The following is a 16,521-nucleotide window of genomic DNA, read 5'->3' on the forward strand; positions in this document are numbered from 1 at the left end:
ATCCCTCCCAGATGTGCTAAACTGAACTCTGGAAGATTGACCTCAGCAGTGTCAATCTTCTGCTGACTGTAGAACCCAAGAGTCCTGGCTCCCAGCCTGCTGCCATTAGACTGCTACCCCTCCACCTCAGGAGTGGGGCATAGAACCCAGGATTCCTGACCACTCTAATTAATAGACTCCCATCCCCCTCCCTGAGGCAGGGAATAGAACCAGGATTCACCCTCCATTAGACTGCCACCCCACCTCCCTGGCAGGTAATAGAAGTCAAGAGTCCTGGCTCCCAGCCTCCAATGCGGGGGAGGGGAATAGAACCCAGGAGTGCTGGCTCCCAGGCCTCCTGCTTTAATTACTAGGCTAAACTCCTGTCCCCCTCTTCGGGGGGAATTGAACCCAGGAGTGCTGGCTTCCTGCCTCCCTCTACCTGACTCCTCCATTGGCAGAGTGGGAGGAATAGAACCCAGAATTCCTGGCTCCCAGCCTCCCTGCACTCTAGCCAGTAGGCTAGACTCCCACCCCCTTCCTGCATATGTGTGGGTGGGTGGGGAGTGGAATAGAACCCAAGAGTCTAGGCTGCCAGCCTCCCTCCACACTAACTACTAGGCTAGACACCCACCCTCTTCCTGTAGGGCAGTAGAACCCAAGAGTCTTTGGCTCAAACCTGAGTCAGGTGGCACAGGAGAGACATGGAGTTTTAACTGGAGTATAGACATATGCTGAGGGTGCTCAGTTGTTGGCAGAATTAGACCCTAAGGTGTCAGCTGCGTATTGTAACTACCAAAATTGTTAAATAGATCAAAATGAACAAGTATTTTGTTTTTAATTCTGTAACCTAGGTACTCCTCAGGATTTGTTTTTTACTTTGCAGCATTTGCTGACTAAAAATGTACTTTGTCCGTTAGAAGTGGGGACTTAATTACACCAAATTGTTCTTTACAAGTACCAAAGTCAACTTGTGTAGTGTTCCAAGCACACTGTAAAACCAAATATTCCGAGGAAATCTAAACTAATACATCAGTATGTGACATTTACACAGCTTCATGAAAGCTAGCCATTACTTGAATTTGTAATGATTTCCTATGCTGTTTTACACCAGATTTTTGTAAGAAAAAAGGAAAGATGGCTAGTAAGTGAGTTGATTCTGAGTGACTGCAGTGGTGAAAGCTACTGATTTGCGTGTTAATGTTTATTTGCTGTGACTTGTCCATTTATACATTTCACCCTTCTCCAAAATCATCTTCATCTTTTTCCTTTTGTTTGCTTTTGCTTTGCATATTACTTGCAACAATATTTGTCTATACTGATGGAAAAGATTTGATACTATAAACATCTTAAGGGATTTTAGCAATATAGAATAAAATGTGAATATGTTATGTGGCCAGTGCCACCAACAGGGGAGGGCAAAAGGGGCAGCTGCCTCAGGGCCTGGTGATTTAAAAGGCCCAGGGCTCCTGGCTACTGCTGCTACCTCAGCATCAGCAGTAACCAGAGTCATGGGCCATTTAAATTGCTGCTGGAGCCCCCAGCAGTGTTCACCCTGCAGCCCCAGTGAAACTAAAGAGCTGGCTGGGGAAGGCTAGCCTGAGCCCCATTGTTCCACCTTCAGCTCATCCCCTTCTAGTGGATAGTGGGGCACTCGGAGCTGGCTTCTCCCAGAACCCATTGAAGACTCTTGTTGGACCTGTGACTTACATTGTAGCAATATATAATAAAATAACATTTTCTTATTGAAATTTATCCTTCTACAGAGACCAACACATGGTTTTATATACCACATGTCTTACTTTCTAGGGAGATACAGGAAAGAGAGTTGATGTAGCACATTAAGATTTTGATTTTGTAGAGCATCTGATTGTTGCTTATCTAATTTATTCTTTTTATATATAATTTTTCATCATTGTTTAAAAATCAGTGAAATTATTTCAAAAGCAAATAGGAGAAATGAGGAAAGTAAAAGGTGACTATAATATCATTGCAGCAGCTTCCCTGTCCATATCTACATTTACAAGATTACAGTGGCACAACTGTTCTGATGCAGCTGTGCTATTGTAAGAGCGTTTGTGTAACCTCATTATGCTGATAGGAAAGAGCTCTCCTATTGACATAATAAAACCAGCTGAACAAGCAGCAGTAGGATAGTGTCTTTTGCTGACATAACATTATATACACAAGCCCCTATGCCAGCAAAATTTATGTTGGGTAGGGTGGGGTTTTTTTTTCCACACCCTCAAGTCAAAAAAGTTCTGCAGACTGCAGTTGAGGAGGTTTTCTGTGATACCTAACATAAACTTTGGAAATGACTTGTTGATGCAAAGGGGTGGGGCAAGCGCAAAAATGGGTTGGTTGAGAAGGTGGTGTGAGAGCTAGGTGTGATTAGGTGGTGCTAAACACAACAATTATCCTGTGTTGGAACTGATAACCAGCCACAGATAGCCAGTTACTGCAACTCAAAGAGACAACAGTGGTGACCAAGTGCTGCCATTTTCCCCAACTGCAGTATGAAATATAGTGATACTTAAGTTCTGCCTCAGAAGGTTGATCGCTAAAAATAGGTGTTGTACCAGTGCAGATTGTTGTTAAGGTCAGACAGCAGAAGAGATGGCAATAGAACTCAGGCTCTTGTGGCTCCCAGCCCTGTGCTACTTGCCTTACCTGGACCATCAAACAGAGCTGTTGCCTTCCTGGGGAGCTCTTTGAAAATTCTCAAGAGTGCATTTCCATATAGAAGTAGATTTTCCATTTCACATTTTTCAGAATGAAAAATTTTCAACTTTAGAAGCTTGTCAAAAATATCTGAAATCCAGGAGGTGCCAAATCTTAAGAAATATACATATATATAGGCACCTCCTGGAGTGCAGATATTTTGATATATATATATATTTGCTTAGGTTGCAGTTAAAGACATATCTGTTACTGGATGATGATAGGAACTTAAAGCTATTGATTTTTTTTAAAAATATGTTCATAGTAGATGAGTAAAGTGCTAGTAAGAAAGGTATATAGACATCAATTTTAGGGTAGCACATTTGATTTTTTTTATCAATTTTGGTGCATTCATTTTTTAAAATTTCATTAAAACCAAAAAGCTAATGCTGTTAAAAATGCACCATGGCTGTGGATGCAAAGTTAATGCTTTTGTAGTACTTGAACTGACCCAGGGCTGTAGTCTATTGATATAGGTAGAAGATCCAGATTGGTTTTAGATTTCTCCCAATGTATATGTTGGGGAGCCTCTCTGGACTAATTAGCTGAGATTAGCTGGTAAAACAGTGTTTGTATGAGAAATGAACACATATGGTCATCCCATAGGTTTCATTATATTGAAGTCTGAGTAAATTGCAGCAGTGCATCTGGCTTGCTTCAGTAACCAGATGAGATCCGAGTATAAGGGAAAACATATACATTTATATTTGCCATAGTCATAATCAACAAATTCAACATCGGGATTGGTTATTAGTATCTAGATTTAATCCCAGTTTAAACAAGAGAAATGTCTCCACAAAATTTCTGTTAAAATCCTTCTTTCTGCCAGCCAGACTGGTGTGGCAGACCCATAGGTGTGGTGAATTGGTCCCTAAGCCATTTGTACTATTTCATGACCATTTGGTGTGTCAGTAATCTATGTAGGCTGTAGGCTATATTAAGAGGATCTATTTAAAGTCAGAATGGGGAGGGGGTCTAAGAAAGCTGAATTAAGTGATTTATATAAATCTACCTCATTTTGCATCATTAAAGATCTGCTCCTGTACCTGTTGAAATCAAAAATAAACTCATTGATTTCAGTAGTGCAGGATCAGGCCCTGAACGCTAACACATTATAGGTAGGCCTACACAGCATTTGGGAAGATTGATCCTGCTCAGGTTAGTGCACTGACAGGTATGGGAAGTGGCATGGAGGTTGCTTGAGCTAGCTGCTGAATATGTACCCAGGTGATTACCTAGAATTGTGCCATTTATGCCATCAATGCCGTATTGCTATTTTTTTTTTACCATGATCACTTAAAGAGCTGAAATGTGTGTGAATATCCAATCTAGGAACCAAATCTCCCAGCTGCTCTGTAGACATGAATTTCTAAGCCTAATTCCTTTTACTAAATGATTAATTTACCTGTATATGACCAAATTCTACCCTTTGATCTTTATCTGCAAACTCATTTCTCTGAATGGGAGTTGGAGATGTGTATTTAAGGGCAGTATTTGACCCTTGCCATGGACTTTCAGGAAGCCACCGTATAAAGGAAGTCCCCTCATATGTCGACCTATATCTCCCATATTAAAGTTATTTTGTTTACTCTTGTCAGGATGTGTAAGCAGGAATTGTTATAACACAACTGAGAGTCTAATTAAACAGATTTCTCTATAATGGCTATTTTCCACGTAGGTGCTTAGAAAATGTGTGCGTATACTCACACATATAGGTGTACATTTATATATAATATCCACTTCTAAGTGTATGTATAAATATATATAAATATACTTTTCCTTCAGTAGACAATATTGTTTGTTTTGTTTTCTCATTAGACTTCTTAGGTTTTGTTTTAAGTATTTTCTGTTTATGCAAAACTAAACAGAAGTATGCAAGTATATGACATTTCATGTGTAATCATAAACATTTGCACCCTGCCTGCTCTGTTCAGGGCTATTTTAGTGATGCCTGGAATACGTTTGACTTCCTCATCGTTATTGGCAGCATAGTAGACGTCGTTCTCAGTGAAGCCGATGTGAGTATACCTCAGCTTAATTCCCACAGTCCCACCTCTTTCTCTGTCTCCCCACTATTTCCATCATCTGGACAAGTCACAGATTTTGATCCAACATTTCTAAGCTTTGAATTTAGAAACAGGCCAGTTATAGTTCAGTTAGGTTGACCTGGGAAACAGCCTTTTTCACTTTCGATTATCAGAAATGGAAAGATTATGTGTTGGTACGTCAGACACTTTTAGAATGTTTTTGTGTTATAACATTGTCCTTTTCTTCTTTTTTTCTGTTTCTGTTTTTCTCTTTCTCTCTTTCTGCTGAATGCTTGTTCTAACAGCACTATTTCACTGATGCATGGAACACTTTTGATGCCTTAATTGTTGTTGGTAGCGTCGTTGATATTGCTATAACAGAAGTTAATGTAAGTAACAATTGTTCATGAACTAAAAAGAAATTGCTATCATCAATACCGAAAATGTAAGCTTTCCCACATAAATCCATTTTTACATTCCTGAGCAAGAGATTAATATATTGATACAAATACAGATACAGCAGTAACTATGGATAGATAGATACACATGTATATTCACTCACAGATATAAAATAGTAAAACTGTAACATGATTTTTCTTTCTGCATATGCTCTGAATATACTCTGAATACATTTTAAATCACGTTTTAAAAAATAAGGGGAAAAAACAGGCTTTTCCTAACAGCCATTTCAATATGAAACCTAGTAATTTTTTGTGAGTAATTTGACAATCAGTCAGGCATCTAATAATGACCTTTATGGCTCTTGGTTTAATCATACTTTCATGTAAGAGTCCTAGGTTTGAAAATGATGTAGGAATTCATTTCTCCCACATGACAGAATTAGGGTGCTCTCAGTTGCTGAGGAACACTTACTGTTTTTTAAAATTACCTATTCCTCTTTCAGTGCAGCTAGAAAAAATTGTGAACTCCATAAACACATCTTAGATAGGCCAAAAAATTAAGCCACAGTCTCTTGCCAAACATTCTGGAATTAGACAGTTTGGGCAAGAGAGAGCTCTTTCCAAGATCATGCAGAGTAGCAAAAACAGAAAGCAGATGCTTTCTGGTTTATTTGTATCACACTTAGGCCGTGTCTACACGTGCCCCAAACTTCGAAATGGCCATGCAAATGGCCATTTTGAAGTTTACTAATGAAGCGCTGAAATGCATATTCAGCGCTTCATTAGCATGCGGGCGGCAGCGGCGCTTCAAAATTGATGCGCCTTGCCGCCGCGCGGCGCGTCCAGACAGGGCTCCTTTTCGAAAGGACGCCACCTACTTCGAAGTCCCCTTATTCCCATGAGCTCATGGGAATAAGGGGACTTCGAAGTAGGCGGGGCCCTTTCGAAAAGGAGCCCCGTCTGGACGCGCTGCGCGGCGGCAAGGCGCGTCAATTTCGAAGCGCCGCTGCCGCCCGCATGCTAATGAAGCGCTGAATATGCATTTCAGCGCTTCATTAGTAAACTTCGAAATGGCCATTTGCATGGCCATTTCGAAGTTTGGGGCACGTGTAGACGTAGCCTAGTGGCATTACACCGAGCAAGATAAACTCTGAGAAGGAATAAATGCAAACTAACAAACTATGGCCCAGCTTCTATCCAGCTTTGAGATGATGTGCAAGCAAAGGGAGGACACAGGGAGCTTTCCCTACATACACAGATCTCTTGCACCCATGTTTAGCAGTTGGTCAAATCATATAGGGGAGCATAGTGTCTTCTTCCTAGTGCCTCAAATGACATGAAGAAGGGAGGGGAGAAGAGTGATGAAGGTGGGCCTTAGTCAGAGAAGGTGTAGTTGAGAGACAATAATATGCAGAGCTTTTGGCTTCCTTGGTTCTAGTCTGTTTGGTAAGCAATGTAATACATGTATTGAAATCTGATATGGAAAACAAATATGCTCCTTTATCAGAGTATAATATGTTTGTTAAATGCCTAAACCAGCACACAGTATGCACTTGCTACTTTCCCCTAAGAACTTGAAACTCCTATGTGGATGAGAAATGTTTGAAAATTAACAAATGACAGAATAAATATGATCAAAATAATTGCAAGGCAATGTATAATAATATTCCATTTTTAGTTGGTTTTAACAAGTATAGAATATTTTGAATTATGTATAGTATACAAGCAGCTCATACCCTGGCTACTGTACTACACAAAGGAGTATGGAACAAAGATGATGACATAGAACCCAGGAAAAATAGAGTTTGGCTTTCGGGTTTCATCCTGAGTTTGCACAGTTTGCAGTTAAGGGGAATAAATCTTTTACTAGTGGACTGAGTAAATTTGGACTGAAATTCATGTGACAATGAACTTGAAGCTCCCATTGGCTACGTCTACACGTGCACGCTACATCGAAATAGCTAATTTCGAAGTAGCGACATCGAAATAGCCTATTTCGATGAATAACGTCTACACGTCCTCCAGGGCCGGCAACGTCGATGTTCAACTTCGACGTTGCTCAACCCAACATCGAAATAGGCGCTGTGAGGGAACGTCTACACGCCAAAGTAGCACACATCGAAATAAGGGAGCCAGGCACAGCTGCAGACAGGGTCACGGGGCGGACTCAACAGCAAGTCGCTCCCTTAAAGGGCCCCTCCCAGACACACTTTCATTAAACAGTGCAAGATACACAGAGCCAACAACTAGTTGCAGACCCTGTATATGCAGCACGGACCCCCAGCTGCAGCAGCAGCAGCCAGAAGCCCTGGGCTAAGGGCTGCTGCACACGGTGACCACAGAGCCCCGCAAGGGCTGGAGAGAGAGTATCTCTCAACCCCCCAGCTGATGGCCGCCATGGAGGACCCCTCTATTTCGATGTTGCGGGACGCGGATCGTCTACACGTCCCTACTTCGATGTTGAACGTCGAAGTAGGGCGCTATTCCCATCCCCTCATGGGGTTAGCGACTTCGACGTCTCGCCGCCTAACGTCGATTTCAACTTCGAAATAGCGCCCAACACGTGTAGCCGCGACGGGCGCTATTTCGAAGTTACTGCCGCTACTTCGAAGTAGCGTGCACGTGTAGACGCAGCTATTATGTCATTTTTACAGCCAATTCTCAAAGCATGTCATTGGCTAGATTTTCAAAAGCAGCCCCTTACATTTGAGTAGCCAGAATTGCCTGAGACCATTTTTGTATGCCCAAGTTTTTAGGTACCCCAAACTTAAACATCCAAATTCAGTTATTTATTACCTAGCTTACACATACAAATGTTGTTTTGCATGAATGAGTTTAACTTTTGGGACACACAGAAATGTGGCTAGCTAAGACTGTTTTCCCAAAAAGCTGCAAAATGTGTTTTCCTATGAAGGGATAGTGAAAATAGCACACGATATAGGTTGGCTTTGCTTAACATTGTCAACAGTGGTTTATTTGACAGCATCACTTGTAAGTACATGTGGTTACTGCTAAGTTTTCATGATGAACTCTATGGCTTTGTACTAAATCATTTACTTGATTTGAAAATTTACTGGCGATAAAGCTGGTGATCTCTAGTCCAGGGCATGCACTGTATTTTGTGTTCAGATTTAAAGGGTTAGTACTTTCATTTCTTAGCCTTTCATGTCTTCTCACTATAGAAGGGACTCATTGTTGGTGTCTTCTACTACTATAAAACAGACTCTTTTTACATGTAGTAAATAATGTCTGTTTTTCCTCTCTGTCACTTTCAGTGTGTTTAATATGTTTGTGAAAGTGTGAGTATGTTGTAGTTATATATTTCTAGGTTTGATTTCCCATTTCCAACAAGAAGTATTAGATACTGCAGACTCTATAAAAATGTCAAGCTTTTATATGGCTAAAGATTGTGATTCTAGTTAGAATTTCTACTTTGTTAGTTTCACACAACTGATTAAAACTGTTGATATTAGACATTTCTATTTTCAAAGCCCCTTTATTAACATTTTTCAATGACATCCTCAAACATGTTATACTACTTTGTTTTCCCTAACAGCGATAGAAAGTTGGATGATATTGGAATATCTGTAGGACTGCAAGGATGTTATTAAGGCTCTGTCTTTGAGATTTCAGACACCATTGTAGCTGCTCTGGCATAAATACCACATGTAGATACTATTTACATTGGGATAGTGTAAACAGTGCAAGTTGCGCAAGTTCAAACTGCTCTTCAGCTGTAAACTATAGCTACAGAAATGGTTTGAGCTGGTGCAGCTGTACTAGTGGATGAAATCTTGTGTCAACAAGGCCTTAAAACTCTTACAAATCACATGGGGTGGTCAGACCCACAACTGAACATTTCTGTGTATTTCCACATAGCAATTGCCTCATTCTATGGAAAAAACTGGTCTACATGCTGATTTTAGATTAATGTAATCTAGAGTACAATGAACTCTTTCATATCTGGCATTCTATCATCCAGAACTTTCAAATAACTGGCATTTTAACAAGTAAATTTAGTTAAGTTTTCCATAAGTACAGTATAGTGAAAGGAAATACACATAAATACAGCAAGTTCAATATTTGTTCGTTTCTTAATATCTAATCTTGTTTTTTCTTAATGCATCGCTAGTTATACCTCTCTATTACCCAGAATATTTGAATATCCGGCAACCTCCCAGTCCCGGGACTGCCGGATGTGAAAGAGTTTACTGTAACTCCAAAGGTATTATAGAGGTTCTTCAGATTTACATCAGTGTAAGATGTGTATGTGACTCAGCTTGTTAAAGTGAGTGGATTTGACTTTTCACTTAAATATAAGGCTGATAGTAGTATGGAATCCAGTAAAATGCATGTCATCCGTTTATTTTGTTATTTTATAAGCTATGTTTGTTTCAGAGTTTTATAATAATATGTGTGTGATGCCCTAAAGTTAACTGTAGTGATCCTGTAACATCTCTTTCAAAGTAGACAAGGGAGAGGACTTTGCTTTGTAGTAATATCAGATATTGAAAGCCCTTGACTCCCATTCAAGTCAGGGTGAGTTCAGGGTGCCTGTAACCTCACAAGAGTGCTTAGCACTCTACGGATTCAAACCTATAACCAGGAACCAGATGGGTTCCTTGAGGCATTTGTGATATAGATAACCTCAGAGCAATATGTATTTTTTTCTAGTACACACTTTGCACTTGTTGTTTTCTTTTAGTTAATCAGACATTTAATATCCCTACTGTCTGCCAGTGTTTCTTTTCTGCCACCTAATTGGTTTCTATGTTCATTTTATTTTTAGAAATTTTTAGAGGCAAGTATATTTTAATAAAATATGTAAGGTGCAGCAATTTAAGTAATAAAAACACTATTAAAGGCCATTTAATACTTTTTATTTCTTTGTTCACATTTTTTTCACGGAGTTTCCATTGTCACGCAAGATCTTGCTTGGTCATCTAAATTTTTCCTTCTAAATTAAAAATATATTTTAAAATTCATAGAACAGTGAATGTGAGTCACTAGCTGTGATTGCTGCATCCTGGGATTTGAGCATATGTAACTTAACCACAAGACAATCAAAGATAAATATTTGTGAAATGAAATTACAGGACACATTTGGAATTGTGGTTGAAGGAAGGTTATTTTACCTTTTGCATTTGTATATTGAGAAACAGTTTAGATGACCGTCAGTGGGTGGCACAGAAGCATGTTCTCATTGTGTTGTGCACTGGTAAATTATCTACAAGAGCTTTGCATCCATGTGGTATTTACTTTTTGACCATTAACATTTGATTATTCTTGAGCTGCTAAAATGTCAAAAAATATAGGAAGGTTCACATTCCTGATTTAAAGTATTTTATTTAGTTCCAGTGGGACTATTCCCATGCTTAAAGTTAAGTACATCTTAAGTGCTTTGCTGAAATGGTGCCTAGGGTGATAGTACCAGTAATCTTGACTTTTGCTTCCCCAGTAAAACCATTCTAATTCGACTCATCTCTTCTAACATATTGCAAGTCCTTCTTATGTTTATTTATGGATTCGTAGATAGTAAGGTCAGTTGGAACCATTGTGATACTCTAGACTGACCTCCTATATAACATAGGCCATAGAACTCCGCCAGAATAGTTCCATCTGAAATTATTTTGGGGGCAGTCCTTTGGCTTATATTGTATAGGAGGTCAGACTATATGATCACATTAGTCCTGCTGGTTTTAGAATATATAAATTAATAAATCTATATAGATGAGACTTGCAACATTTTCTAATCTACCATTGCAGACATCAAACAGGGCCAGAGCAGCAGGACACCTAACCAGGTGGAAGAGGTGGATGATGCTTTTTTTAAACAACTAACAAAATCATCCAGAGCCCAGGATTTGGTGGTGATGGGGGACTTTAACTATCCAGATATATGCTGGGACACTAATACAGCGGGGCACAGACTATCCAATAAGTTCTTAGACTGCATTGGAGACAATTTTTTATTCCCAAAAGTTGAAAAAGCCACCAGGGGAGAAACTGTTCTGGATTTGATTTTAACAAATAAGGAGGACTTGGTCGAGAATTTGAATGTGGGAGGCTGCTTGGGTGAAAGTGATCATGAAATCATAGAATTCACAATTCTAAGGACTGGTAGGAGGGAAAACAGCAAAATAGAGATGATGGATTTCAGGAAGGCAGATTTTGGTAAACTCAGAGAGCTGGTAGGTAAGATCCCATGGGAGGAAAAACTGAGGGGAAAAACAACTGAGGAGAGTTGGCAGTTTTTCAAAGAGACATTATTAAGGGCCCAAAAACAAGCTATTCCCCTATGTAGGAAAGATAGTAAATATGGGCAAAGACCGCCTTGGCTTAACAAGGAGATCCTGCATGATCTCAAACTAAAAAAGGAATCCTATAAAAAATGGAAACTAGGACAAATTACAAAGAATGAACATAGGCAAATAACACAGGAATGCAGGAGTAAAATTAGAAAGGCTAAGGCACAAAATGAGCTCCAACTAGCTACAGGCATAAAGGGTAACAAGAAGGCCTTTTACAAATATATTAGAAACAAGAGGAAGACCAAGGACAGGGTAGGGCCATTGCTCAGTGTGGAGGGAGAAACAGTAATGGGGAACTTGGAAATGGCAGAGATGCTTAATGACTTCTTTGTTCTGGTCTTCACAGAGAAGTCTGAAGGAATGCCTGACATAGTGAATGCTGGTGGAAAAGGGGTAGAGTTAGTTTTTGAAATAAAAAAAGAACAAGTTAAAAACCATTTGGAAAAATTAGATGTCTGCAAGTCACCAGGGCCTGATGAAATGCATCCTAGAATCCTCAAGGAGCTGATAGAAGAGGTAGCTGAGCCGTTAGCTCTCATTTTTGGAAAGTCATGGGCAACAGGAGAGATTCCAGAAGACTGGAAGAGGGCAAATATAGTGCCCATCTACAAAAAGGGGAACAAGAACAACCCAGGAAATTACAGGCCAGTCAGCTTAACTTCTGTGCCAGGAAAGGTAATGGAGCAGGTAGTTAAGGACGTCATCTGCAAGCACTTGGAAGGTAGTAAAGTGATAGGGAACATCCAGCATGGTTTTGTAAAAAACAAATCATGTCAAACCAACCTGATAGCCTTTGTTGACACGATAACGAGACTCATAGATAAGGGAGAAGCAGTAGATGTGGTATACCTAGACTTTAGTAAAGCATTTGATATGTTCTCGCATAATATTCTTATTGACAAACTAGGCAAGTCCAACTTAAATGGGGCTGCAATAAGGTGGGTGCATAACTGGCTGGCTAATCGTACCCAGAGAGTAGTTGTTAATGGTGCTCAATCCTGCTGGAAAAGCATAACAAGTGGGGTTCCGCAGGGGTCTGTTTTGGGACCAGTTCTGTTCAATATCTTCATTAATGATTTGGATATTGGCATAGAAAGTACACTTATTAAGTTTGCAGATGATACCAAGCTGGGAGGGGTTGCAACTACATTGGAGGATAGGGTCATAATTTAGAATGATCTAGATAAATTGGAGAAATGGTCTGAAGTAAACAGGATGAAGTTTAATAAAGATAAATGTAAGGTGCTGCACTTAGGAAGGAATAATCTGTTTCACACATACAAAATGGGAAAAGACTGTCTAGGAAGGAGTACAGCAGAAGGGGATCTAGGGGTTCTAGTAGATCACAAGTTAAATATGAGTCAACAGTGTGATGCTGTTGCAAAAACAGCAAACATGATTCTGGGATGCATTAGCAGGTGCATTAGCAGGTGTGTTGTGAACAAGACACGAGAAATCATTCTTCCGCTCTACTCTGCGCTGGTTAGGCCTCAGCTGGAATATTGTGTCCAGTTCTGGGCACCCCAATTCAAGAAAGATGTGGAGAAATTAGAGAAGGTCCAGAGAAGAGCAACTGGAATGATAAAAGGTCTAGAGAACATGACTTAGGAAGAAAGGCTGAAAGAATTGGGCTTGTTTAGCTTGGAAAAGAGAAGATTGAGGGGGGACATGATAGCGGTTTTCAGATGTCTTAAAGGATGTCATAAGGAGGAGGAGAAAACTTGTTCTTCTTGGCCTCTGAGGAGAGAACAAGAGGCAATGGACAAGCTGCAGCAAGAGAAGTTTAGGTTGGACATTAGGAAAAAGTTCCTAACTGTCAGGGTGGTCAAGTACTGGAATAAGTTGCCAAGGGAGGTTGTGGAATCTCCCTCGCTGGAGATATTTAAGAACAGATTAGATAGATGTCTATCAGGGATGGTGTAGATAGTGGTCGGTCCTGCCGTCGGGGCAGGGGACTGGACTCGATGGCCTCTCGAGGCCCTTTCCGGTCCTAGTGTTCTATGATTCTGTGATTCTATGACAAGCCAGGAAGATCCTTCAGCAGAAACAGCATTTGGCCTGTATGTTCTATGGGTATAAAGAAATACCATGTTAGCATCCCAGGGCTGTCAATAGTATGATATTGACTTACAAGTAATTTTCAATCTAAAATTATGGTTGCAAATCAAGCAAAATGAAGGAATATTTAGGTCCTCATCTGGGTTCTAATACACTTGCACTGATTTTACACTGGTAACAAAACTTCCATTAACTTCAATAGGGTCAGAACTTCATCCTTTGACTTTACCAGAGTTACTCTTCGGTTACACCAGTGTGAGATCAGAAGCAGGCCATTATTTTTTCTTTTGTTGTTTTTAATATGCAGATGCAAGGGTAACTGTACTAAAACAAACATGTTTTCATACAGACTGTGAGGCTAGATTGAGAATCTTTTGCTGACAACTGGGGGAGCACTTACTCATTGGAGTAGTCCAACTGAACTAAATAAGAATGTCTGTGAAGTACAGTACTACCTAGCGGCTATGTCTACACTTGCCCCCTTCTTCGAAGGGGTCATGATAATCAGGGTGATGGCAATTACTAATGAAGTGCTGTGATGCATATGCAGCACTTCATTAGGCAAATTTTCTCCTGCGGCAACTTCGAAGTGTCAAACTTCAAAGTGCTGGCATGCTGTGGGAGAGAATTTGCCTCATGAAGTGCTGCATATCCATCACAGCACTTCATTAGTAATCTCCCATCACCCTGATTATCATGCCCCCTTTGAAGAAGGGGACAAGTATAGACATAGCCAATATAACTAACAGTGGCAGTATCTGGCCCCAGTGGGTCTTTTGCTCAACAAGGCATGTGCATGTATTCATTTGTGTTCACAGATTTTTTCATGTGTATATCGGTTTTGTGAATGCAGTTACTGTTTGTGCATATTTTGAAGGTTCGCCTTAAGTCTTGTTTGCAAATTTCTCTTTTCATGTCTAAGGATAGTTCAAAAACCTATGCTGTTATACAGAGCTTTTCATCTAAGGACATCAAAGCACATTGGAATAATTAATACACCCACTATCCTAAAATATTAATTATCTTCTGAGTTCCCTTCATGGAAGTGTTATGACAACTGAGTTGCTTTATCAGAATGATTCATACTATATTGTAAGGTAACTCTAACCATGTGAACATAAGGTTCCCCAAGGATGGACTGCTCTCCAAGATCAGGAGTTTAATTAGTATAACTACATAAAAGATAGACATTTAGTAATCTAGTCAATACATGTAAATATTATAGGATTAAATATGCGTGTTTTCGAAGTAAATAATTATTTCCCATGCCAATATTAGATTTACCTAGATAAATATTTCTTTCCAAATGTTTCCTGAATAATATATCTGCAAACATTGGATTTGGTTTTGCATTAGGATCACCATAGCCATCCTTATTACTATCTATGTCCAAATTTGAACCACTGCCTTTATGTGCTTAAAATCATTATTGTGCCCTTCATGTGTTTAAAGATATTTTGGCAACTTGGATGGTTTTGTACCCTATGTTGTTGTCACCGTATATTTGTATCTCACCTGTTTGCTGCTGCATCATATTACTAAATCACTGCATCAGCACCTGGTATAATGTAGTGCTCTTTGTGTATACTTCTATAACAGGAAGCCTTTGATTCACGTTATCTTTCATGTTCACTCTCTCACATCACATATATAGAGATTACATTTTCATCACAGAAGTATAGTTTGCATCAAATGCATGATGTAATCAGTTTTGCATTATTTGTGGTTTCATATAGTGTAGCTGAAAAGATATGCATTTTCAAAGTCAGAAAGTTTCACTGCAGAGTGAGAAAGATTAAATAAGTTTTTACTGAGATAATAATTCAAGTACTTGAGAGATATATTCTTTGTATGCAGCAACAAAATGATAGCTTTAGATTGTTAGCAGGTTGTGAATATTTGGATCAGGAAGTCAAAGGAAAAGGTCTGCTCTCAGTTACAGTTTTTTGTTTCTTTGTTTCTTTGTTTCTGAAGGTAAATAAAAAGATGCTGACTTGGCCTGGGATGCACTAGAACATAAAAATAGTGATATGCTAATAAAACACCATTCATAAGCATGAACTTTGTCACGTGCTTAAAACTTAACATGTTAATGTGTTTTGCTGAATCATGCCCTTGGTGTAGTAGGAGCATGGCTGAAAGAAAAGAAAGCAACGTTAGACCAAACTCTGACCTTTATGGCTACCTGACCACTCAATTAAATGCATGGAGGCAATGAAGGAAGGCAGAAGGAAGAATTTGGGTCAGATTATGAATGTGTGTGTTCTGTAGCTTTTTGCCCTAGACACATATTGGTACATGGAGTGACAAATTAAATCTCAAACCATGCCACTGTAATCTGATACAAATGGAGATTTCAAATCCAACCCCATCCCCCAACCAGAATGAACAGAACCCAGGGTGGTTGGATGCCTGTAACACACCCTTTTCATCAGAGGAATTAATGCAGAAGATTTCAACAGGATGCGTACAGGAAGTAGTTCTTCCAACTCACACCTCTGGCAGCATGCAAGGTCACAAAGAGGGGTCTCTGCCCAACCCTAAATCCCCAACATCTTAATTATAACTTCACATTTGTACACAAAGATATAATATGCCACCCACTTATCCTGTTGGCATATGTAAACACTGAGTATTTGGTACTGTTGCAGAGACTGTAATTAAGATTTTATACCAGGATGATTCTTGTGTTGTATGGTTGTATGTATAATTTTAAAGTGTTCAGAAAAAGATGGTTATTTCTGCAGAAAATAAGAAGTGCACCAATATTTTGACAAGTTGTGTTTCTGTATGTGTTAATACTGACCTGTAGTTGACTTAAGCAGGTCACTGTGTAAAGTTACTTCTGAATTTTATGTTACGTGGAAGGAAGTTCCTTTGTGAAGACGTGCTTTGTTAGGCTCCTTCTAGACTGTAGCCCTAACTTGAAATAACTTACACTATTTCCGCGACACACATTGCGTAAGTTATTTTAAGGTAACATCCCAAACTTCCCGCTATCCCTCTCACAACAAGAGGTCTATT

The 16,521-nt window shown here is 39.5% G+C and overlaps 1 protein-coding gene across 1 annotated transcript in view; it reads left to right on the top strand.

Annotated features, from left to right (window-relative positions):
• Positions 1–16,521, top strand: part of CACNA1D (calcium voltage-gated channel subunit alpha1 D) — a 354,295-nt gene that overhangs the window by 273,513 nt on the left and 64,261 nt on the right. The window contains exons 30-31 of the mRNA XM_075006076.1: positions 4,635–4,718; positions 5,033–5,116. Coding sequence (XP_074862177.1) covers positions 4,635–4,718; positions 5,033–5,116 — 168 coding nt within the window. The remainder of the gene's footprint in view (positions 1–4,634; positions 4,719–5,032; positions 5,117–16,521) is intronic.

This window comes from Carettochelys insculpta, chromosome 11, assembly GCF_033958435.1.
Source record: "Carettochelys insculpta isolate YL-2023 chromosome 11, ASM3395843v1, whole genome shotgun sequence".
NCBI lineage: Eukaryota > Metazoa > Chordata > Testudines > Carettochelyidae > Carettochelys > Carettochelys insculpta.